At 34.0% G+C, this 25,114-nt stretch overlaps 3 protein-coding genes across 3 annotated transcripts; all 3 read left to right on the forward strand.

Moving 5' to 3' along the window:
• Nucleotides 1-3,156: 3,156 nt before the first annotated feature.
• LOC110869913 lies at nucleotides 3,157-5,891 on the forward strand. Its single transcript, XM_035975969.1, has 10 exons — nucleotides 3,157-3,309; nucleotides 3,406-3,665; nucleotides 3,970-4,097; nucleotides 4,195-4,279; nucleotides 4,360-4,474; nucleotides 4,574-4,782; nucleotides 4,849-4,969; nucleotides 5,045-5,224; nucleotides 5,334-5,402; nucleotides 5,502-5,891. Exons 1-10 carry the CDS (start codon nucleotides 3,157-3,159, stop codon nucleotides 5,736-5,738), a joined length of 1,557 nt encoding a protein of 518 aa, XP_035831862.1. The 3' UTR covers nucleotides 5,739-5,891.
• Nucleotides 5,892-10,429: 4,538 nt separating this feature from the next.
• LOC110869914 lies at nucleotides 10,430-12,970 on the forward strand. Its single transcript, XM_022119117.1, has 2 exons — nucleotides 10,430-12,236; nucleotides 12,321-12,970. Exons 1-2 carry the CDS (start codon nucleotides 10,430-10,432, stop codon nucleotides 12,968-12,970), a joined length of 2,457 nt encoding a protein of 818 aa, XP_021974809.1.
• Nucleotides 12,971-19,162: 6,192 nt separating this feature from the next.
• On the forward strand, nucleotides 19,163-24,834 carry LOC110869915. Its single transcript, XM_022119118.1, has 8 exons — nucleotides 19,163-19,226; nucleotides 19,634-19,885; nucleotides 19,982-20,218; nucleotides 20,336-20,759; nucleotides 20,854-21,797; nucleotides 21,867-23,087; nucleotides 23,174-24,039; nucleotides 24,157-24,834. The coding sequence occupies exons 1-8, from the start codon at nucleotides 19,163-19,165 to the stop codon at nucleotides 24,832-24,834; spliced, it is 4,686 nt and encodes a 1,561-aa protein (XP_021974810.1).
• Nucleotides 24,835-25,114: the final 280 nt, after the last annotated feature.

Consider the following 25,114-nt stretch of genomic DNA (forward strand, 5'->3'; position numbering starts at 1 on the left):
TCATACAAACTAATTCTTCCGGAAAAACCATTTTGATTGAAACAAACTTAAGTGTTTTGAAATCATTATGGGAAAATAGTTTGTTGTGAGGGGGAGTTCTGATTGTTTTTGCACGAGAATGGTGAATTGAAGTAATTCACATAATGTTGTCAAGTTTCTTGTATAGTTTGTTTTCAATTTTTTTTCTTCGGAAAATCAAAATTGAAACATATTTTGATTTTAGGGGGAGTAAGAAATTTTGAAAAATTTTAAAAATTGAAAAATGAAAATGAGTTTTGTTGCAAAAAGAGGAGATGATAGTACATTGGTGGACTATCACAGCATGCTAGAGATTTGTAAAGACAAAATTGTTTTTAAACAAGTCTTACTAATGATGTGTCAGTAGGCTTCACACAGTTAGTAAATTGTATTCGAGATATAAACATAAAATCAAAACTTACTTATTTTGTGGGGAACACTACTTGGATATATAGGTAACCCCTGAAATCTCGTTTGAAAGGTTTCTTATTCTGGAATACTAGGTTCTTGTACTCAAATGATATCTGGGGTATTATTCCGGGACTTCTGCTGAACGGTGGTTCTGACCTAGTCCCTGGCTAATACTTTCTTCATATGCTTGAAACATAGCATAAAGCCCTCAGCTGATTAGACAATAAAATTGATGATCAGTTGTTGTAGCTGAAAAGATCCTCTAAAGGGGACCCACTGCTAAGTCGAAGCTGATATCTCTCTGCTGAACGGAAGTTCTGACCTGAGATCCCTCAGTTCTCGCATTTTTCCCCTAATTTATATACAGATATCATTTGTAGTTATACTTACCTGTAGATCAGAATATTGGGATCTGGATACGGGAGTATATTCAAGAGGTGGGACACTCAAATAAGTCTAAGTTCTAAAACATTAAATACGTATCTTGAATCAATTGAAAATTTGTGTAGAGGTTTAAGTGGACAACAATACTGACAATCAGAAGTAAATTTGTTTTTAACATTTGCTGATTAATCAAGATCAACGGTGTTGGTGATATGTCTCAAAAACCGATATGATCCTCTTGCACAATCTCTCAAAAATAGTGTTCATTTCTGTTTTTCTATAAATTCAAAAATCCAAAAATATTGTATTTTTGTTTGATATTTGAAAATTACAAAAAGATTTTCGACAACAGAGTGTGAAGAACTGATGTTTGACATTTCAAGTGCTAAACATGTTGAACTTGTGGTTTGGGAGAGTGTGTTAAATTGTGAAGATTTGAAATGCAAAATTGGTTCATTAACTTGATGACTAAGTTGAATGGTAACCTACAGTTTGATCTTCATAATTTTTTCTTATACGATTAGTTAATTCATTAAGTTGAATTACAAATTGTATTGGTTTGTGATAGTGTGTTTGAGTTGTGCAGGTTTCTGATCCTGTCGCTACGGATAGCCAGGAGACATATCAGAACCAGAGAAGAGCTTAAACAGAGAAAGCCAGGAGTTGATTTCAATGGTGATAACGGCTTCCAGACAGAGATCCCAGCATGATGATAGGGGGAGTCTGACGAAAGTTAGAGCCAGAGAAAGATCCAGGCATATGATTCCAGGATGAGTTCCTGAAGAAGATCGAACAAGATTGAGTTGTCTGTCGACTACATCTTCATTCGAGTCTTAAAATGATAGGATGAGAAAGAGAGAGAAGCCCGAAGACTGATCAAGACTAAAGAACTGAAGACAGAATGGTGTGACTCGATAGTCGACTCCATCAACATCTGAGGGGGAGTCTGTTGGTGCACTACATCTGCTGATTCCGTCTTGTATCGAGTCATAGTCTTAGTTTGTTAGATTAGGGCGTGATTTACCAGAAAATTAGAGAGTTTATGTGTTTTAGAGGCTGGACCGCTTATACGGCAATGTTCTGGACCGCTTATACGGACATGCCGTTGGAGAGGTCCAGAACTTAAGGTCTGGTCCACTTATTCGGACGTGACGTTGGGGTGGACCAGAAATTGTATAAATACCCTTGGAGAGGTCCAGAAATAAAGGTTGCGTAGAAATCGTGCCGAAGTGCTGCCGGTGCGAGATTTGAAGTGTAATCAGTGTCAAATAAATAAACAAGTAGTTAAAGTGATTTGCCTGCTGTTTCTACCTTGTTTTCTTGTTATTCCGCACCTGAAACCAAGGAGAAAGCCTCTGAACGACTCGTTTAGGACGAATTCACGATCCTACAAAATTAATCTTATATATTCAGTATAACATTGCTGATTATTGTTTACAACTAAATATATAAAAAAAACAATATATAAACTAACTTTGCATATATGAAAAAGTATTATGAACTTAGTATTATATCTTCAACATATTACACTATGTTGTTACATTATAAACATTTTATAAACCTTCCAGAATAGTTTTTTTATTATATATAATAATTGCAGAAAGTCAGGTACGACATAGTAGGTTGCATATTTATAAATGTTTTCATTATTTTGAAATTTACTAATCATCAAAATTCCCTCCGTTCCTTGCAATTTCAAATTAATAACTATTGAAATTGTTAATATGCCCCATGTGTTTTTTATCCAGTGTAATCGTTTACAAATCTATAATAAGCCAAAAAAAATATACAAATTTAGTATACGTAGTTATGCCCATTATATGGATATGTTCGTCAATGTGTGATATGTCATAGTTCAATGCTGAGTTTAAAACTGCTAAAGTTGTAGAATGTTCCATAGTTTCAAATTCAATTAAAGGTTAAGAAGGAATTTAATATTGACAATCCGTGTACTAAGTTGGTTAGTTACATTTCATTTTCTAATTTTTTATGACATATTACTATATTTTTGGACATTTAGATTGATTGACTATATTTTTAGAAAATACCTTCATATTACATATTTCCATTTTCATCGTATATTATAATTGATTGTGTTCGATATTTTAAATTTTTATACTATACAATGTTTACTTAATTAACTTTGCCTACCTATTATAAATATTCTTTAAACATTTCACATTTTAATCAGTCTTATCTACTCAGCATTTTCTCTATCATTTTTCATAATCTTTGGTAAGAATACCATTGACAGTTCTATACGATATTGATTTATAATTTATTACAATGTGTTAGTATATAGTGTTTTTTTTTTCTAATCTTTACTTTGAATTTTATGCAGAAATGGAAGAAGGTGCAATCACATTGTTGAATAATTTGGACCTCAATGTTGATAACTATACCATAAGAATACGCATTGTTCGTTTGTGGACAAGAGCTGATTTCAATAACGCTAGAAAAGTGTATTGTTATGATATGATAGTCATGGACAGTGAGGTAAGTGTTCATATACGTATGTTATAATTTAAGTTTATATACTATTAATTGTCAAAGTACGTATTATTTGTCTAAAATAATGTTGTTGTTTGTCAGGGAACAAAAATGCAAGCTTTTGTTTTGGCTAAAAACGCATCTGGATATCAACATCTTTTGGAAGAAAAACGTTGTTTGATGATTAGAAATCCTTCATTGGGTGAGAATCGTCAGAAGGTCAAGTACGCTAACGGTGGTTTTAAGATTAACCTTAATAACAACACCGTTGTTGAGGAATGCCACGAGGCTATTGGTTCTGAATGGGGTTTTGATTTTACTCCGTTTGATTCAGTTGTGGAGGATCCAACAGTTGACAACAAGTTTTTTAAAAGTCCAATTGGTATGATATACAATTAAAACTATATAACTAAACATAACACATTTTTTATTTTGTTGACACTATTTAATTTTTATCCACATATGTAATTGGTTTTGTGGTCAAAAGTTTTCCCTTCGAGGTAGACACGGAAACTAATAATGGACAAAACCAGAAGAAAGTCACCTTTATGCTTGAAGACTTGAAGTAGTTATTTATTTTTTCTTCACTTTTATTCTTTAATATATTTTTTTATATTATGTATTCTGAACTGCTACGTTGTTTGTATTGATTTCAATAATGTTCAGCAATAAGCAGATCTTTGTGACACTTTGGGACGGTTATGCGGATCAAATAATGGAGTATGAGAGCAGCAATCGAGGTGAAGAAAATGTCGTCGTAATCATTCAGTTTGGGAAATACATATTCTGGGGAGGTATCGTATTACTTCAAATATATTGTGTTTTTTTCTTTATGGTTACATTTTGAATAATTGTTTACATTAATTAAAATAAATGTATACATCTGTTCAGGGCATTTGTCTGTTTCAAATTTGTATACTGTCACCCGAGTCTTAATTAACAGTGATATTGATGAGGTTGCTGAGTTTAAACAAAGGTTCACTATCCTAATAAGTTTTTTTAAATTTCCTATGCATTTCTGTGAATCTAAATTATTAAATTTTATTTTTTTACTAGATTTATCGAGAAACTTTCTCCCGAAATGTCTTCCAGTTATTCTGGCCTAAGTTCTTCTGTTGTGAAGTCTGCCACTGAAGAGTTCCTTTCTGACCTCACTTTTTTTTCCCATTGGGTCGTTAAGCTCAATAGATACGGTAACACGGATAACAGATAGTTTTTATATGTTTTACACTATCCATTTTTGTATACTTTATATATATCTTAAACACAGACGAGGTTTGTTGTCATTGTTGGCACTATCAAGAGTTTTGCATCGAACAATGAGTGGTTTTACAACGCATGCACAAACTGCAACAAAAAGGTTTCAACCGTTACTGTTGTTAAAGAAAAGCAGGATGGTACTGATGGTTTTGAAGAGGTTACTGTCTTGGAATGCAAGACTGATATTTGTAATACAAGGACCGTTTCATCAATTCCACGGTAAATATTATCCATGTTAAGTTTTGTTTGTCAAAATAAGTAAATCTCATTTATATTTGTTTGCAGAATTAGGCTTTATATACGTGTCCAAGATTGCACTGGTATTGTGAGTCTAACATTGTTTGAGCGTGAGGTGACAAAGCTTTTGAAGGTTAATGCTAATCAGCTTTTAGACAACAACATTGAAGTATGTAGTAAATAATTCATTTTATCATAATTGTGTTTATTTTAAAAATATTAATTATATTTTATTTTTCAACAGTTAGCAAACGAAGGAAGCTTTCCAAAGGAGCTAAATTCATTACTCAATATGAAGTTTGCCTTCAAGATTGTTGTTTCTTCTTTTAACATCAGCAAGAAGTCTGATGGATACTCAGTCTCCAAGATGACTGATAACCCGGTTGTTTTGTCCGAGCTTGATAAACATTTTGACACTATTCAGGTAAATTTATTCCAATTCACCTTTATACTATTATTACAATTTTCCAACAATGTTTAACTACTAATTAATATCATATATGTTTTTAACTTAAAAAAATTTAAAAAATCAGCCTATTGATGAGGAAGCCGTCAATGTCGAACCATCCGATTCAAATCGTAATGATGATTTGCCTGTTAAGGTTTAGTATCCTTTACCTTATCTATGATTCAACTTTAACTCATTATATGTTAAATGTATGTTTATAACTCATACCTATTTATTTATTTTATTTTACTAGGATTCTATATCCCAAACGGGAGACGATGTAACCCCTTGCTCAAATGTGTTTAAAGTTGGCTTTACAACATCGTTTGATCAGAAGGATGCTGACTTTGATACGAGCAGCGAGCGTGACTTGAAGCGCAATTTGGATACCGTGTATGACGTGGATGATGTATCTTCGCAGTCTTCGTCGAAGTCGCGTAAAGATGGTGGTGTGGATGCAGTTCTTCTAATTCCAAAGAAAGAAAAGTAGTCACCTATAATTCGAACATTTGATATCATCGGCTGTTTTTTCTTAAGTATTTGGCTATTTTTGTTTATTTTGACAATGGTTTTAACTGTGTGGTTGATTTTTATGAACATGATTGTCTTATTGTTTAGTTGTTTGTTTTGAATATCAATTGTTATTTTGCTAATTTATTTTTCTAATCCCACTTTTTGTTTCTTATACATATGACATCATTATTCTTTTTGGTAACTAACATTTTAATAATATATCGTTTGAGTATTGATATTTTTATTTAAAATATAAGAGCTAATATCATTTTGTGTAACATAACTCATTTTAAGAACGTATGATTCAATATTTACGTATGTATTAATCAGTATTTAGAAAAAATTACACAGTAATAAGATAACAACTTTTTACGTTATTTAAATAATAAAAAAAATAATGCGTTCTTTAAATAATGAATCTTACTTAAAATTTAGTACCCAATATGATAATTCGTTAATATGGCACACTTAGATATCAATATTTTTTTATTATATAAAATTTTAATATTATTTGTTATTTTATGTAAATAAAACGTAAAATTTAATTATTGGTTGATATCTGAATTCAATTTAATTATACATGTAATGTAATGTATTTAAGGAATGTAGTTAATACATTATCAATTTTTTAATATACAGTTACCATAAATTATTTCTAAATATATATATTAATTAAAATAAAATATATATTGTTTATACTATTATTTTTATATACATATTTTACCAAGGAATTACCACAATTACTTAGCTGATTTCAACTGACCCTCTTCATTGTATGGTTAAAAAATACATGGTAACACTATATTAACCCTTAGTGGAACATAAAAGGTTGTTGTGGTAATTTATGTTTAAATCCAATTTATTTTTGTCAGAAATCAAACTATAGGGGATGTATATGTAACATTTCATTATGGCGGTTCTAAATAAGGACATTGTCCTTACCATACTCTACCATCAAATCATCCTTCTTATCATTCTTATCATCCCAAGGAGAAAGCAAATCGGTGACCGGAACTTATCATCGGATTATCGCCGGAATCATCCTTCTTTTAGGTTTCCGGCAACCGAAACTAGGGCTTCGAATCTTCACTTAAAGGTAACAACATTTATGTTCCTATGACCAGTCATAAACTTTACTTTTAATCGTTTATATCTTTGATTTTATACCACTACATTGATGTACTTCTAAAGTTAACTATTAATATTGTTGTTTTTTGTAAGATTGAGTCTTTAATTGTTTGAAAAATAGTGTTGTAGTTTAGTTTTGTTATGCTATGTTCAAAAGGTGTTTATATACCGATCCTAAATCTTTCATAAACGTTTGTTGATGAATCTGTATTTAATAATTTACTTAAAATTTGATAGATACTGGTATTAAAACTTTAAATTGCTGATGCATTAAATTTATTTATAATATTGTATGTATATTCATATAAAATTTTAATTTGTTAAGCATATAACTTTGGGTTTTTCATTATTTTAGTCGTCATTTTTTGTAGTCCAATCAGTGGTATGTATATATTGTTTTTTTGTTGTATACTGTATATATTAGTGTTTGGTAAAGTACGAGAATTTGAAAATAATTTATTGTTGCAGGTTTCAAAATGTATACTTCATTTGTAAAGTATCTTCTAAACCCATCCTCATTGAGTATAGTAAGTATTCTTTATGTAATCTATAATTCCGCTTTTAGAGTAATATAATTTATAATTTTGTTCTTTGAAACTTATAATACTAAATATAGTTAATATTAATATTAATATATATACAGGATGTACCTATCAGCTTTGTTACTCAATTCTACGGAGAGGATTGGGCCGATAGGAAGATGCGTATATATCACTCAAGTGGGAAAATTTGGGTCGTAATGTTGAAACGATTAAAACGTATGCCAGTCTTAACTGACGGCTGGGAAACAGTTGTTTCAGATCTCAAACTTCAGAAGGATTGTCTCCTGACATTTCGTCCCATGAACCATTTTGGTCTCTATCTTTCATCTTTTGTTAATGGCGTCTGTGAGCAATCTTATTTCATGATTAATCGTCATCTAAGATTGGGTTTTACGGTACGTAATCTCATTTAATTTTCCTTAAACTTTATATTTAACATGTATTTCACTTTTTATAATCTACCGTACATAGTCAACATTCAATTTGTTATGTTTCATATTATGTAGATCATTGAAGATTCATTTGTTCAACAATGTTTTGGAGACGATGTAATGGCTGGCTCATATGAAGATAATTATAAGGTGTAACATCCCATAATTTATAAAATAGAATGCCTTAACACTTAAAAGTATTATATAATTATTTATGATAATTGTATTAAAAATCTAAAGAAAGTTTATAAAATATGGAATGGGTTATAAGGGTCAATAAACCTAACTTGAGGGTTGTTTGTGTAACATTTAGTAACATATGGGATAAGAAATTAAAACCCAGAATGTTCTGGGTTGTGTGGGTCGCGACTAGGAGGGAGGAACAAGGGGGAAACCCTAACTACATCAATTAACATCAAAATTCAGCAAGATTGTGAAGGATTAGAGTCATAAATCGCATGCTAGTGTCTAAATACTCTCTAATCCAAGTATTTTGAAGATAAGGTAAGATAAAATTTCATAATTTGATGCTTGTTGATGAATTAGGGTTTATACCAATTCATGAATCAGTATGAAATTAGATTGCATGTGAGTTAGAAACATCATGTAGAAGGTGTATTGTGCTTGAATTTGAATTACTAAAGATTTTGGGGAAAAACCCACTTGTTCTAGTATGATAGTGAATAGATAATTGATTTGTTGAGTAAATCTTCAAGTAAAATTGTATGAATGATAGAATATTGGTAGATTATAATGTGTAGAATGAATATTTGAACATGAGTGGTTGATTATGTGAAAGATGATGTATTCTAGTGAAATTATGCATAAGAAACATGTACATAAGGCTTGATAAGTAGTACGCATGTTAGGTGTTTGATGAAATGCCTCAATGATAATCTAAGTAGCCTTAAATAAATCATTAGTGAATGGATTTGTATGATGAAATTATGTATTGTCATTTGTTATATGAGTACCATTGATACTTGAAAGTATGATTAAGGATGTAAGGGTTATGATCTAAATAAGAATGATTACGTGTAGGAACGAAAGAAGAAGGAGCTAGTTCCGGATCACAAACAAAGGCTCAAGACCGAGGTAAGTTCGTTACTTACATGTTTAGTTGTGAGTTTATTGATATTGTTTCTTTTGATAATTGATATTCAATTAAGGTAGATATCTCAAATGAGAATGTGAAAGTAGGAATCCGTATCGGTCCATAGTGATTGGGTCGGTTCGGGTTCGGAGGAGAAGGAATTTAATGGAAGTTTTCTCCTTGATCCGTACTAAACGGGTTATTGGAAGCGAATGAGAAATAGTTGTGTTTATTTGACTAGAATGAATTGGAATGAAATAAGATCAATTGGTAATTTATCTTGTAAATCCTAGAATATGTATTGTGATAGGATGAAAACGTTATGTGTACTACACTAAATCTTTTGTTGAATGATTGTAGGTAAAGCACCCGGATGATTGTCATTGCGTCGCTCGGATACGAACACACCTTGATCACCCGTGATGCGCTTCCGCAACTTTTGTAGTAACCTTATTAGTTCAAGACCTTTGTTAAAGTTAGTAGTGTTGAAGTTTTAAGTTTTAACTAGATGTTTGTGAATATTTAAGTAACTTAAACTTGATGTTTTGAAACGGTAGTTTAAATGTTAAGGTCTTTCTTATGTTTTTCTGAAGGTGTCGTTAATTGAGTATTTTGATATATTATAAACAGGGAGATTGTTAAAAATGCGAACGGGTCATGCCCAAATTTTAAATTTTGGGGATTAAATTATGTGTCGTTTTTGTAACTTACAAGCATGAAATTTGAGGGTGTTTCAAGTTGGTATCAGAGCCTAGGTTTGAGGGATTCGAACACAATGTAGTGCCCGAACTCAAACCGAAAGCTCGCAAGAATGGGTGTGTTCGCTCCGAGACGCAAATAGAGGTAAAACTTTTAAGAAAGCTTTATAGTAATTAATGTTACAAGTTATAAAGTGTTAGAATGAGTTTTGAATATAGTAATAGTAATAAATGGTGCATTGGAATATCTAGGGGTTAGTAGAATTGAAACCGTGCACGAAAACGGTTCGGAATGGTCAAAAATATGAAGTTTGGGGTGAATTTCGTTGGGCACTACCGTAGCTTACGGTGGCCACCGTAAGCTACGGTAGGTACTGGGCAAAATAGAGCTGCCGTAAGACAGGAGCAAAGGGCCGTAAAGAATAAATCAGCACCGTAAGCTACGGTGGTCACCGTAGCTTACGGTGACTATCAGCTGCCAAAAATTTTTTTATGTTGATTGTTTGAGTACGGGGTTTGTTTTAATTAGTTCCTAAGGCCCCGTAATCCTTTGTTAAGGTCATTATGCATCAAGAAGGTTGAAAGAAAATGTTTAATAAGAAAGAAGGTATGATTTAGTATGAAATGGTCTAACAATACGACATTATCATCAAGGATGATAACGTGAAAAGTATGAATAGTAAACAGAATGAAATATGTGATAGAATGAATATGTATGAGTCAAGAGGGATGTATAAAAAGAGAATTTTAATATATAGAATGAATGTTTTATGTAGATGACGGACACAAGTAATGTAGATGATGCTGAAATAGCCCGTCAAGAGCCATTCAATAATAAGATGATAGAGGCGGCAGAAAAAGTGATGAATGCCAACCTTCCCAAGTTAGCTCAAGAAGTCGAGAGCCGAGTCTTGGGGGTTGTTGATGAGATGATGACTAGCAAGATTGAGGAGTTAAAAGAAATGCTTGAAGGGTCCAGGACTAAAAGTAAGGAACGAAGGTGTACATATAAGGATTTTATGGCATGTAATCCCTTTTCATATAATGGGGAGGTGGATCCGGTAAAGTGTCAAAGATGGATAGCAAACATTGAAGCCGTATTTGTACGTAGTCGATGTGAGAAAGAAGATCAAGTAATGTTTGCTACGGGTCAACTTCAGCAACAAGCCAAAGATTGGTGGGATACCCAAAGTAAAGAGATAGGGGAAGTGAGACTCCAAACTTTAACATGGCAGGAATTCAAAGAGTTGTTCCTAAAATATCATTGCCCGCAATCGGCAATTGATAGAATACAAGATGAGTTCTTGCATCTTCGTCAACAGAATGAGTCCATTGATGAAATTACCAACATATTCTTCGATAAGTTAAAGTTCTGTGATGATTTCGTCAAGTCAGAAAGGATGAAGATAAACCGGTATTATGGAATGTTGAAGGCCGAGTATAGGGAGTTCATTACCCCTTCGAAGTGTGAAACCTTAAGCGAACTTATCAATTTAGCCCGGGATAGGGAGATAGAACTGAAGCGACAAGTGGAAAGAGGAGAGAAAAGAGTTGCTGAAAAGCCATCAACTACGAATCCATCCAAGAAGCCTAAGCAGCACGACACTAGAACTAAAGGAGGATCTAAAGGTAGTATTCCCCCATCCAAAACTTGTGGAAAGCTTCACACTGGAGAATGTTTAATGGGAAAGAATGGGTGTTACAACTGTGGTCAGGAGGGACATCCTTATTTTAAGTGCCCTAGTCCTGTGAGGACGTGTTTCAATTGCTTCACTCCTGGTCATGTAAAAGCTGAATGTCCAAAGCTTAAACAACAAGGGCAGAAAGATGAAAAGAAGAATGAAAATCAGAAGGCTCGGGGAAGAATGTTTCAGATTACTACCGAGGAAGCCAAGGTTTCACCGAATGTAGTGTCAGGTATTTTCTTAATCAACCAAATACCCGTGAATGTGCTATTTGATTCTGGTGCTAGCAAGTCTTTCGTGTCAGACGAACTTATGTGTTATCCTTCCTTTAGAAAGGAACGAATGCCTGTACCCTTAGAAGTAGAAGTAGCGGATAGTAAAAGTTATTTGTTATGTGAAGTTTGTAAGAACTGTAAGATAACCATAGAAAACGAAGAATTTGAAATAGATCTCATTCCTATGACTTTGGGGGAATTTAAGGTAGTTGTAGGGATGGATTGGTTAGCCCGTTATCACGCGGAAATTCGATGCGAGGCGAAAGTCATTCATGTATTCTCACCTAGTGGGGCTCGAATAAGTATTCGTGGAGAAAGAAATCTAGAGACAAAACTATGCACGATTGTCGAAATGGTTAAGCACGCAAGAAATGAGGGTAAGGCCTACTTGGCTTATGTGGTGGATACAAGACAGAAGGTACCCGAAATTGGAGAAGTAGAAGTAGTGAACGAGTATGCGGATGTGTTTCCGGACGAATTACCGGGGTTACCACCTGAACGAGAGGTGGAATTCCGAATCGAATTAAATCCGGGCGCCAAGCCAGTGGCTAAAGCTCCCTATAGGTTAGCTCCCGCTGAGATGCGAGAGCTAATGACACAGATACAGGAATTACTCGATAAGGGTTTCGTACGCCCGAGTGTGTCGCCTTGGGGAGCCCCGGTACTCTTTGTGAAAAAGAAAGACGGCACGATGCGCATGTGTATAGATTATCGAGATTTGAACAAGTTGACCGTGAAGAATAAATACCCTTTACCTCGAATAGATGATCTTTTTGACCAACTGCAAGGAGCAAGTTGGTTTTCAAAAATCGATTTGCGTTCGGGGTACCATCAACTTCGGGTACGAGAAGAAGATGTTGCGAAAACTGCGTTCAGGACCCGATATGGGCATTACGAGTTTTTAGTAATGCCATTCGGGCTGACTAACGCCCCGGCCGCTTTCATGGATCTGATGAATAGAGTATGTCGGCCTATGTTAGATAAGTCTGTTATAGTGTTTATAGATGATATCCTTGTGTACTCTCGTAGTAGAGCCGAACATGCAAATCATTTGCGTGAAGTGTTAGAGATTCTTCGGAAAGAGAAGTTATATGCTAAGTTTTCCAAATGTGCCTTCTGGCTTAGAGAGGTGCAATTTCTTGGCCACGTCATTAATAAGGATGGTGTCTTGGTAGACCCAACTAAAGTAGAGGCTGTTGTGAACTGGGTTCCTCCTAAGAACCCGAGTGAAGTGAGAAGTTTTCTGGGTTTGGCTGGGTATTACCGAAGGTTTATACAGGATTTTTCCAAAGTATCGTTACCTTTAACCAAACTAACCAAGAAGAATGAGAAATTTGTGTGGGGAGTCGAGCAATAAAAGGCATTCCAAACTTTGAAGAGTAAGCTGTCTGACGCCCCAATTCTAACCTTACCCGAGGGTTCAGAAGACTTGGTAGTATACACTGATGCTTCACATCAGGGCTTGGGGGCTGTTTTAATGCAATGGGGTAAAGTGATAGCATATGCTTCAAGGCAGCTTAAACCACATGAAAGTAACTACCCAACACATGATTTAGAGTTGGCTGCAGTAGTATTCGCGTTGAAACTGTGGCGACATTATTTGTACGGAACTAAATGTACCATATATTCGGATCACAAAAGTCTCAAGTATTTCTTCGATCAAAAAGACTTGAATATGAGACAACGAAGGTGGTTAGAATTAATTAAGGATTATGATTGTGAAATCCTTTATCATCCGGGGAAGGCCAATGTTGTAGTAGATGCGTTAAGCCGGAAGGAATACCCATCACCCATACAAGTTAAGTCAATGAAATTGACTGTCACCCCTAAACTTTTGAAGTTGATCAAAGAGGCCCAAATAAAATCCTTAAATGGTGATCCGAAGAAGGAAAGAATGAAAGGCCTAATTGGGGAATTAAAAATGAATGCCGATGGCATCATGACCAGGTATGACCGAATCTGGGTACCTTGGTTGTCCGAGGTGAAATCATTATTGCTAGAAGAGGCTCACAAATCTCGTTATACGGTACACCCTGGAGCTACAAAAATGTATCAACATTTAAAGAAAGGGTATTGGTGGCCTGGAATGAAACGCGACATTGTTAAGTACGTAGCTAAGTGCTTGACCTGTTCCCAAGTGAAGGCGGAGCACCAAAAACCATATGGTAAATTGCAATCTCTAGACATACCAGTTTGGAAGTGGGAAGACATAACCATGGATCTCGTTACAAAGCTTCCCAGAACGAAACGAGGTCACGACGCTATTTGGGTTATAGTCGATCGACTTACAAAGAGTGCTCACTTCTTACCCATACGAGAATCTATTTCATCCGAAAAATTGGCAGAAATTTATACGAATGAAATAATTGCTCGTCACAGAGTACCCGTGTCTATTGTGTCGGATCGTGACACAAGATTCACGTCTCGTTTCTGGCGAAAATTTCACGAAGATGTGGGCACAAACTTGCGACTAAGTACTGCATACCATCCGCAGACGGATGGACAGTCGGAAAGAACTATACAAACGTTGCTAGATATGTTGAGGGCTTGTGTCATAGATCTTGGGGGTAATTGGGACAACCATTTACCGTTGGTAGAGTTCGCGTACAACAACAGTTATCAAAGTAGTATCAAAATGGCACCATATGAAATGTTGTACGGTAGAAAGTGTAGAACTCCTGTATGCTGGGGAGAAATCGGGCAACGGGAACTCGCGCCTAAAGAAGTTGTGGAAATAACGAATGAAAAGATTGATCAAGTCCGAGCTCAGTTAAAGGCAGCGCAAGATAGACAAAAATCCTATGCAGATAAAAGAAGGCGCCCTATTGAATTTCAAGAAGGGGATCGAGTGTTTTTAAAAGTCTCGCCGTGGAAGGGTATAATACGGTTCCGCAAACGGGGAAAATTGGGTCCTCGGTACATCGGACCGTTCAGAATAGTGGCCCGTGTTGGTAAAGTGGCATACCGACTAGAGTTACCTCCGACTCTAGATGGAATCCATAACACGTTTCATGTGTCTCAACTAAGAAGATGCCTTGCGGACGATACAACGCATGTGTCACTTGATGACATTGAATTGGATGATAAAATGAATTATGTTGAAAAGCCGGTGGCTATCAAGGATTCCAAAATGACGCACCTACGAAACAAAGCCATACGACAAGTTTTAGTGCAATGGCAGCATCGGAAAGGATCGGATCTAACCTGGGAATCTGAAGATGAAATGCGAGAACACTACCCGTCTCTTTTTGGTACGTATTAAGGTTTCGGGGACGAAACCTCTTTTAAGGGGGGTAGATTTGTAACATCCCATAATTTATAAAATAGAATGCCTTAACACTTAAAAGTATTATATAATTATTTATGATAATTGTATTAAAAATCTAAAGAAAGTTTATAAAATATGGAATGGGTTATAAGGGTCAATAAACCTAACTTGAGGGTTGTTTGTGTAACATTTAGTAACATATGGGATAAGAAATTAAAACCCAGAATGTTCTGGGTTGTGTGGGTCGCGACCAGGAGGGAGGAACAAGGGGGAAACCCTAACTACATCAATTAACATCAAAATTCAGCAAGATTGTGAAGGATTAGAGTCATAAATCGCATGCTAGTGTCTAAATACTCTCTAATCCAAGTATTTTTGAAGATAAGGTAAGATAAAATTTCATAATTTGATGCTTGTTGATGAATTAGGGTTTATACCAATTCATGAATCAGTATGAAATTAGATTGCATGTGAGTTAGAAACATCATGTAGAAGGTGTATTGTGCTTGAATTTGAATTACTAAAGATTTTGGGGAAAAACCCACTTGTTATAGTATGATAGTGAATAGATAATTGATTTGTTGAGTAAATCTTCAAGTAAAATTGTATGAATGATAGAATATTGGTAGATTATAATGTGTAGAATGAATATTTGAACATGAGTGGTTGATTATGTGAAAGATGATGTATTCTAGTGAAATTATGCAAAAGAAACATGTACATAAGGCTTGATAAGTAGTACGCATGTTAGGTGTTTGATGAAATGCCTCAATGATAATCTAAGTAGCCTTAAATAAATCATTAGTGAATGGATTTGTATGATGAAATTATGTATTGTCAATTGTTATATGAGTACCATTGATACTTGAAAGTATGATTAAGGATGTAAGGGTTATGATCCAAATAAGAATGATTACGTGTAGGAACGAAAGAAGAAGGAGCTAGTTCCGGATCACAAACAAAGGCTCAAGACCGAGGTAAGTTCGTTACTTACATGTTTAGTTGTGAGTTTATTAATATTGTTTCTTTTGATAATTGATATTCAATTAAGGTAGATATCTCAAATGAGAATGTGAAAGTAGGAATTCGTATCGGTCCATAGTGATTGGGTCGGTTCGGGTTCGGAGGAGAAGGAATTTAATGGAAGTTTTCTCCTTGATCCGTACTAAACGGGTTATTGGAAGCGAATGAGAAATAGTTGTGTTTATTTGACTAGAATGAATTGGAATGAAATAAGATCAATTGGTGATTTATCTTGTAAATCCTAGAATATGTATTGTGATAGGATGAAAACGTTATGTGTACTACACTAATATCTTTTGTTGAATGATTGTAGGTAAAGCACCCGTATGATTGTCATTGCGTCGCTCGGATACGAACACACCTTGATCACCCGTGATGCGCTTCCGCAACTTTTGTAGTAACCTTATTAGTTCAAGACTTTTGTTAAAGTTAGTAGTGTTGAAGTTTTAAGTTTTAACTAGATGTTTGTGAATATTTAAGTAACTTAAACTTGATGTTTTGAAACGGTAGTTTAAATGTTAAGGTCTTTCTTATGTTTTTCTGAAGGTGTCGTTAATTGAGTATTTTGATATATTATAAACAGGGAGATTGTTAAAAATGCGAACGGGTCATGCCCAAATTTTAAATTTTGGTGATTAAATTATGTGTCGTTTTTTGTAACTTACAAGCATGAAATTTGAGGGTGTTTCATAAGGGTTCTCCGTGGACGGTGTCAACAAGTAAGGTTAATTCAAACTATGTATTTTCACAAGGTTGGACTCAACTTTGCAACGATCTTGGCGTTCAGGAAGATGATTTATTGGTTTTTGAAAAACTTAATGATGTTATGTTTGATTTAACGGTGTATCGAGACGAGGTTGAGCAAGAAGGTTGAATCTGATGATGATGATGATGATGTAATTCAGATCTCTAAGGCCGATTACGATAAAGCGCTTTTTAAGGTTCGAATCTATTAGGTATTATACTTTGTATCCATTTTTATTCTTCTTTTAATCTTTTTTTTAATATGATTTATTCAGGACATAGAGGTAGATGATAACCAGCCCACATCTGTTAAAAGTCCATCAGCAACAGTCTCGTCAAGTACACCGAAGAAGGTTCATGTTAAAGAGATGTTGAAAGTAGGTGATGGTTTACATTTCACGACAAGACAAGATGTAAGTTTACAAACTCTATTATATTGTTATATTAATTTATTTATGACATTTGCCTATTATAACTCAATTTTTTTAATTCAACCTACAATTAACCTATACGAACATTAGTACTGATAATAAACCAACGGTTGCATCTATATTATTATTTTTATAGTTTTTTTGTTTGTTTGTACAAACACATAGTTTAATCAATTTGCCTTATCAGTAATACCATGGAATAGTTTCAATCATCATAAAAGTTGTATTCGAGTTGTTGGAACTTCATTGTTTATTTCTTTGGTTTACAAGTCAAATATTAATTAAATAAACATGACAATGTACAATTAATTTAACAACTTTATTATGTCTGAAAAATAACCTCCAACTTTATTAGATCAATTAGAAAGTGAGTCTTGGATGTATTTTTTCCTTTTTTTCTTAAAAATTAGTACATTTTGTATATGTAATTTGATGCTGACAAATTTTTGCTTTAAATTTAAAAAACATATAAGATGTAAAATATTTCATGTGCTAACTCTATTATTTCACAACAGGTCAAAGGAAAGGGAAAAGGTAAACTTTCTGTCGACCGATCCGTCACAGTTGATAATTTCAACAAACAATGCAAAGGCCGAAAACGTTATACAACATCTGATCAAACTGTCAAGGTATTAAATATTTTATGTATTTTATTTTAAGTGTACTAATATCCGTTTGTATTGTACATTATTTTCCTTATAAAAGGCAAAGAAATGCTTAACTGTTGTTAAAAATGTGTAGCATCCAAAGAAGGTTTCAAGGAATGCAAACAAAGTTTCCCGTATCGGCATTGATCCAGAATATTTCGACTTTAGCCGTAAAGCTGAATATAGGCTGGTACTTTTTCTTTTATACCTGATCAACCATTAAAAATTTTATAATTGTTTATATTTGCTTATAGTTTTTTTTCTTTCAACGCATTTAGCGGCTTCCGGTTGAGGTTGTTAATAGAGCCGGCCTGTCTGAAAGATTGCAACCTATATCTGTCCAGAACTTGAATGGTGATGTTGAAGTTTATGACACAAAGACAGAGTTAAACAGTGGTGCGTTACGTTACGCTGTGGATGGATGGAGGAAATTTATGGATGATAACCAGTTGCAGTTTGGACACATGTTGCACTTCACATATGTAACTTCACAGAGGAAGATTGTGTTGAACGGTGTAACTTCAATCTAATGAAGACTGCTATAAAGTGTGTTTAAAACAGCTATGGTTTGGTTAGTTGTTTGTTAGTCTTTTGAATAGATTAATTTTTGTGGTTGTGGTTATGAACATGAAAAATTTGCGTCCTTTCCCATGGTTGACTTTATTTAGATGTTTTGTAATGATACTAATGTGACTTATTTTGTAATAGTTTTTAAATGTTGTTAGTGTTTTATATGTCTATTATAGTAAGTAATTACAATCTTCATATTTACACAGTTCTTATCTTTTATTTATTTGGAAAGATGTTATAAATCTCATTTTCCTAAAAAAAATTTTAATATAAGGTAAGCAAATTCATTTATGGAAACATATATTACAATTTAAAAACTTCTAAAATTAACGTATTACATAAATATATTTCCATTTTTTGTATATTCTATCTCTATATATTGTTATAGACTTCTTTCAATTTGTGATTTCTATATCCCCCTTTCATTTCGTATTGGATGATTCAATAAGAATTGATCAAAACACTCATTTTCCCTTGATAATTTCATCCTCGGTATTCAACCTTTCAACTCGGTTAGTTTGTTCACTTTGTATTTTTATCTATTGTTATTTAATCATTTAGCATTTTATTTGAATCTGTATGTATTTTTGTTTTCACAATATTTGTTTTCGCATAGTATCATTCATTTAAGTTGTGCGCTGTCATTATAATGTATCTTTATATTTATATATTTATACATATATAATACATAAATTTTATGATTTAACACTCCGTATAAAATATAGACCATTGTACACAATTACCACCTTATTGTTTTGTTAAATTTTTTATATGAATCTTTATTGATGATTGATTAAATATTACTTAACATGTGTTCCAACATACAAACTATGTAATTTAACAATTCTTTTTCTAAATTCATAGCAATGCCTAAACGACCAAAAATTGTCTCCGTATACAATGACATTGATAAAGAAAACACTCAGGATGGTAAGTTATTTAAAGTTTTACAGTTTTTTTACCTTCTCAGTTATTTGATTATATAGATAGAGATGTATATTTTTTTTTATACGCAGTTCACCGGAATGAAAACACATCCTCTGACATTGTTAACGGTATAGCACTAATTATTTCATTGTCCATTTATATTATTTTAGACCTACTTACTTAGCTCACTATTACGCTAGAATTGTTTATTAATTCTTCCATTTTTTTTTTGTCTCTTTAAAGTTCGACGAGGCAGAAGACCTTTATCAAGCATAACGAATGGTATTATTTTAAGTATATATTTTTATAACAAAATGAGAATTATTTTTTCCTTATCTACAACTAACTATTTTGATTTGTTATTGTTTGTTCATTATAATTTTTTCAATTTGTCTACGAGTTTATAATAGCTGTCCTCCCAATTGTTACTCGAGACGAGGCATCTCATAGAAGAAAATTAAGAAAATTATACTTGGATAATAAGAAATCAAATGTGGGAACTATATCGTCATCCCTCAATATTGATTCCACTAATATTATTTCCACTTCCACTCCGTGTGTTACATCGGATAACATAGTCAACAGAATTGGTTTTCACAATTTTGAATCCACTCCTGAGGTGACTAATAATGTTACTCCAAGTCCGTCAAGTATTGTAACAAGTAAGTATTTCTTTATTTTAATGTTTATATATTTGGGAATATGTTCTTATTGTTTTGCATCGATATTTTTAATATGCTTTTTGTCAATTGTAGCAGGTAACATTATTTGTAGTACCAGCAATCGTATAACGAGAAAAAACGGTATTGGGAATAATATTTCAACTGGCATCTCATCAACCACCTGCACATCATCATTGAACCGTAATTTGCAAAGGCTATCATCTGGGAAACGTAAGTTGGTATCCAAAGCACGTATTTCGTCTCCTATACCAATGATCGACTTGACCACAGACGAAACCGTAGAACGAGATCCTTATAAAGGTGTTTCTACAGGTTAGGTTTGTTGATAAGTAGTGCTACATAGTGTAAAAATACCAAGTCTTAAATACGTATATCTTATTATTGTAATGAATGTTGTATATATAACTATAATGTTGTATGTTTTAACAGATTATTTGGATCACGGTGATCAAGTTATTACTTGTGAAGTTTGTTATGCAAAGTTATGGGACGCAGAGAAAGGAAGCGGAAGAAAAGAGGGTGGCAAAATATGTCATATGTTATGTTGTGGTTATGCCAAAGTTGTGTTACCGGATTACAAAACCGCGACACCTTATTATAAAAGTCTATTCATGTCCAATGACAATGAAAGCAAGCACTTTTTGAAGAACATTCGACGTTACAATTCTATGTTCGCGTTTACCTCAATGGGTGGTAAGGTTGACCAAACCGTGAATACTGGTAATGCTCCTTTTTGCTACAGAATTAGTGGTGAAAATTACCATTCTATTGGTAGTCTTGTGCCACCAAACGGAGGGAAGCCTAAATTTTGTCAGTTATACATATACGATACTGAAAATGAGTTGGCAAACAGGCAATCAGTTTTTAGGTACCATGCATGAACTAATTTTATTAATAACATTTATTTTAAGTATATATTTACTTAATATTTCAATTTGATGAAACAGGTCTTCAGACAATGCTTCCTCATCAACCTCTTCAGACGAAACTGATAATAAGCTGATACAACAAATCAAAGCAATGTTGGATGCCGACAATGTGCTTGTGAAAATTTATAGGATGGTTAGAGATTGCTTCCAACAAAATCCTAATACCACTTTAAAGCTTCGCCTTATTGGCAAAAGAGAACAAGATGGTCGGACTTATAACTTACCTACTTCCTCCGAGGTTGCTGCTCTTATTGTTGGAGATATCGATAACGCACTTGAGAAAAGAGATATCATTGTCGAGACACAAACAGGTTCATTAAAAAGAATAAGTGAATTGCACCCTTCCTATCTTGCACTTCAGTATCCTATTTTGTTCCCATATGGAGACGACGGTTACAGAATTGACATACCACATAGGGGTGTCATTGATGTTACTAACAAGAAACGTCCGAATTGTACAATGAGAGAGTTTTTTGCGTATCGTGTACAAGATCGTAGTAACCAGTTTTCATTGATTCTAAATTCTCGACGGTTATTCCAACAGTTCTTGGTTGATGCTTATACGATGATTGAGAGCGAGCGACTTAACTTTATAAGATTTCAGCAACAAGATCTCAGGTCTGATACATATGAGAATATCCGGAAACTAAGATATAACGGCCAACAAGATTTGTCTAAGGTTGGAAAACGTATTTTCCTTCCATCTTCCTTTACAGGCGGGTCACGATATATGATGCAAAACTATCTTGACGCAATGGCAATTTGTAAATGGTATGGTTATCCAGACTTTTTTATAACCATTACCTGCAATCCCAAATGGCCGGAGGTTCAAAGGTTTCTTAAGGACACAAATCTTAATCCGGAGGACAGGCCTGATATTTTATCTCGAATTTTTAAAATAAAGCTGGATGCAATTTGTAAAGATTTGAAAGACCGTGATTTGTTTGGAAAAGCTTCTGCTGGTATGTTAATAAATTTACTTTTTAAAAATAACCTTAATGATAATTACAAGGTTCTTTATTTTTTTGTAGTTGTTTACACTATTGAGTTTCAGAAGCGAGGATTCCCTCATGCGCATATGTGCTTATTCATGGAGAATGATTACAAACTTCCAACTGTAGACCATGTTGATCAGTTTATTTCTGCAGAAATCCCTGATTTAAACCAAGACCCGGAACTATATACGCTTGTGAAAGACCATATGATTCACGGTCCATGTGGTAATGCTAGAATGAGCTCTCCATGTATGGTTGATAGAAAATGTTCAAAAGGTTTTCCCAAGAAATTTCAAGATCACTCAACCTTGGATTCTAACGGATTTCCCTTATACAGAAGAAGAGATGACGGTTCCTTCGTTTTAAAAAATAAAATTGAGTTAGACAACAGAAGTGTTGTACCTTATAACAAAAAGCTTTTGAAAAGATATCAGGTGCATATAAACGTTGAATGGTGCAACCAAGCGGCGTCAATAAAGTATTTGTTCAAGTATATTAATAAAGGTCCTGATAGAGCAACAGTTGCTGTGGTTCCGAGCAATAATGAAAACGAGCAAGCAGAAAATGATGAAATTAAAGAGTATTATGACTGTAGGTATATATCTGCGTGTGAAGCCTCTTGGAGGATTTTTTCTAATGAAGTTAATTATAGGAGTCCTTCTGTTATGCGGCTTCCTTTCCATCTTCCTGGACAACAAACAGTTTGTTTCGGTCCTGATGAAGATATTAATCAAGTGCTAAACAAACCATCTGTGAACTCATCAATGTTTTTGTCTTGGATGCAACGTAATCAAGATCCTAACGACCATGTTGCACGTACACTAACATATGTACAGTTTCCACGTTTTTATGTGTGGAAGCTTGACAAGCGTATATGGGTTCCGAGAATAAAAGGAAAAACAATTGGAAGAATTCATTCCGTTTCTCCGTCTACCGGTGAAGCGTACTATTTAAGAATTCTTCTTAACAAAGTTAAAGGACCAACATCGTTTGATGATATTAAAACAGTTAATGGTCGAGTGTACGATACTTTTAGAGATGCTTGCTATGCGCTTGGTTTGTTGGATGACGACTCGGAGTACATTGAGGCCATCAAAGAAGCAAATATATCAGGTAGTGCAGGTTATATTCGCAATTTATTCGCCACCATGTTACTATCAAGCACATTATCTAGACCTGAAGTTGTCTGGGAAAGCACATGGAAGTATATGACAGATGATTTTCTATACAGATTCTCAAAGTATCATCGTGTTTCGTGTAAAATTATAAATTTCATATTATGTTTTTGTGACAGTTACAAAAAATTTACCATTAAATTTATATGTGGTTTTGATTTTTCACAGGTTTATCAATTCCTGATGAGCAACTAAAGAACTATGTTTTATGCGAAATCGAGAAGTTTTTAACTCGGAATAATTCATCGCTTCGAAGATTTTTATCATTGCCTTACCCGGATACTTCATCTTTAGATAACTTTCGCTGCCGATTGATTAACGAAGAGCTTGCTTATGACAGAACAGAGTTACAAAATGTTTATCAAGGTCAGGTGAATTTGTTAACGGATGAACAACGTGCAGTATATGAAGAAATTATGAACGCAGTTCATGGAGACAATGGAGGAGTATTTTTTGTTTACGGTTATGGCGGGACCGGTAAAACATTTTTATGGAAAACATTGTCTGCTGCAATTAGGTCAAAAGGTGAGATTGTATTAAACGTTGCATCTAGCGGAATTGCATCATTGCTGTTGGAGGGAGGAAGAACAGCTCATTCTAGGTTTCATATACCTTTAAATCTTAATGAGGATTCCATTTGTCATATCAAACCAGACGATGATGTAGCTAAATTACTACAGCAGACCAAACTCATTATATGGGATGAAGCTCCTATGGTTCATAAACATGCATTTGAGGCTTTGGATAGAACTATGCATGAAATTTTCAATATATCTAATCCATCCAGGTCTGATGTTTTATTTGGAGGAAAGGTAATTGTATTTGGTGGTGATTTTAGGCAAATACTACCTGTTGTTCCAAACGGTGGACGTCAAGAAATTGTGAATGCCTCATTATGTTCTTCTTATTTGTGGAGTAAGTGTAAGTTGTTGACGTTATCTAGAAACATGAGGTTAACTGTTGGAAGACCATCATCTAAAGTTGAAGAGATCAGTAATTTTGCAAAATGGTTGTTGGACGTTGGTGAGGGAAATGTTGGTGGTTCCAATGATGGAGAAGCAATAATTGAAATACCACCTGAGCTTTTAATTGATAGCATATCTGATCCAATTTCTAGCCTGATTGATTTTGTTTATCCGTCAATCTTGTAGAATTACAATGATCGTAATTACTTTAGTACAAGAGCTATACTTGCGCCTAAGAATGAGGTTGTTCACGAGATTAACGACAGATTGTTGGCAGTATTCCCTGGTGAAGAAAAAGAGTATCTTAGTTCTGACAGTCTATGCCCTACTGAAGATGGCAACGTTGATCAGCAAAAAATATACTCCCCCGACGTGCTCAATGGTCTCAAAGTGTCTGGTTTACCAAATCATAGGTTAGTGCTTAAAGTTGGTGTTCCAGTAATGTTGTTGCGAAATATTGACCAACGAAATGGTTTGTGTAACGGTACAAGGTTAAAGGTCACAAAACTTTACAGCCGTGTTATTGAAGCTGAGATAATTTCTGGTGGTAATATTGGTTCTCGGACATTCATACCTAGAATGAATTTGGTACCTTCGGACCGAAAGATTCCTTTTGCATTTCAAAGGAGGCAATTTCCAATAACTGTATGTTTTGCAATGACGATTAACAAAAGCCAGGGACAGTCGCTATCTAAGGTTGGGTTGTACCTAAGACAACCAGTTTTCACACATGGTCAATTGTACGTAGCTTTATCCAGGGTTACAAGACGAGATGGAATCAAGTTACTAATACTTGACAATGATGGCAGGCCTACAAATAAAACAACCAATGTTGTATATAAAGAGATATTCAATGGATTGTGAGTTTTTTATGTTTGTCATTTTTTTATCTTACTTCACGTTCTTTGTATCATTTTTGATTATATGCGAAGAAACATATAACGAAGTATTTACGCATTAAAGTATATTCACGTTCTTATGTATTATTGAATCAATAGTTATTTCTGGTAATAATATTGGGACATGAACTTTTATTCCAAGGATCCATCTTTCTCCGTCCGACAAACGAATTACTTTCAAATTATATAAAGTAACCGATTCACATATAAACAACAATAACTTATTATGTTAATATATATACATA

The sequence above is a fragment of the Helianthus annuus genome, chromosome 8 (assembly GCF_002127325.2).
Source record: "Helianthus annuus cultivar XRQ/B chromosome 8, HanXRQr2.0-SUNRISE, whole genome shotgun sequence".
In the NCBI taxonomy this organism is placed as follows: Eukaryota; Viridiplantae; Streptophyta; class Magnoliopsida; order Asterales; family Asteraceae; genus Helianthus; species Helianthus annuus.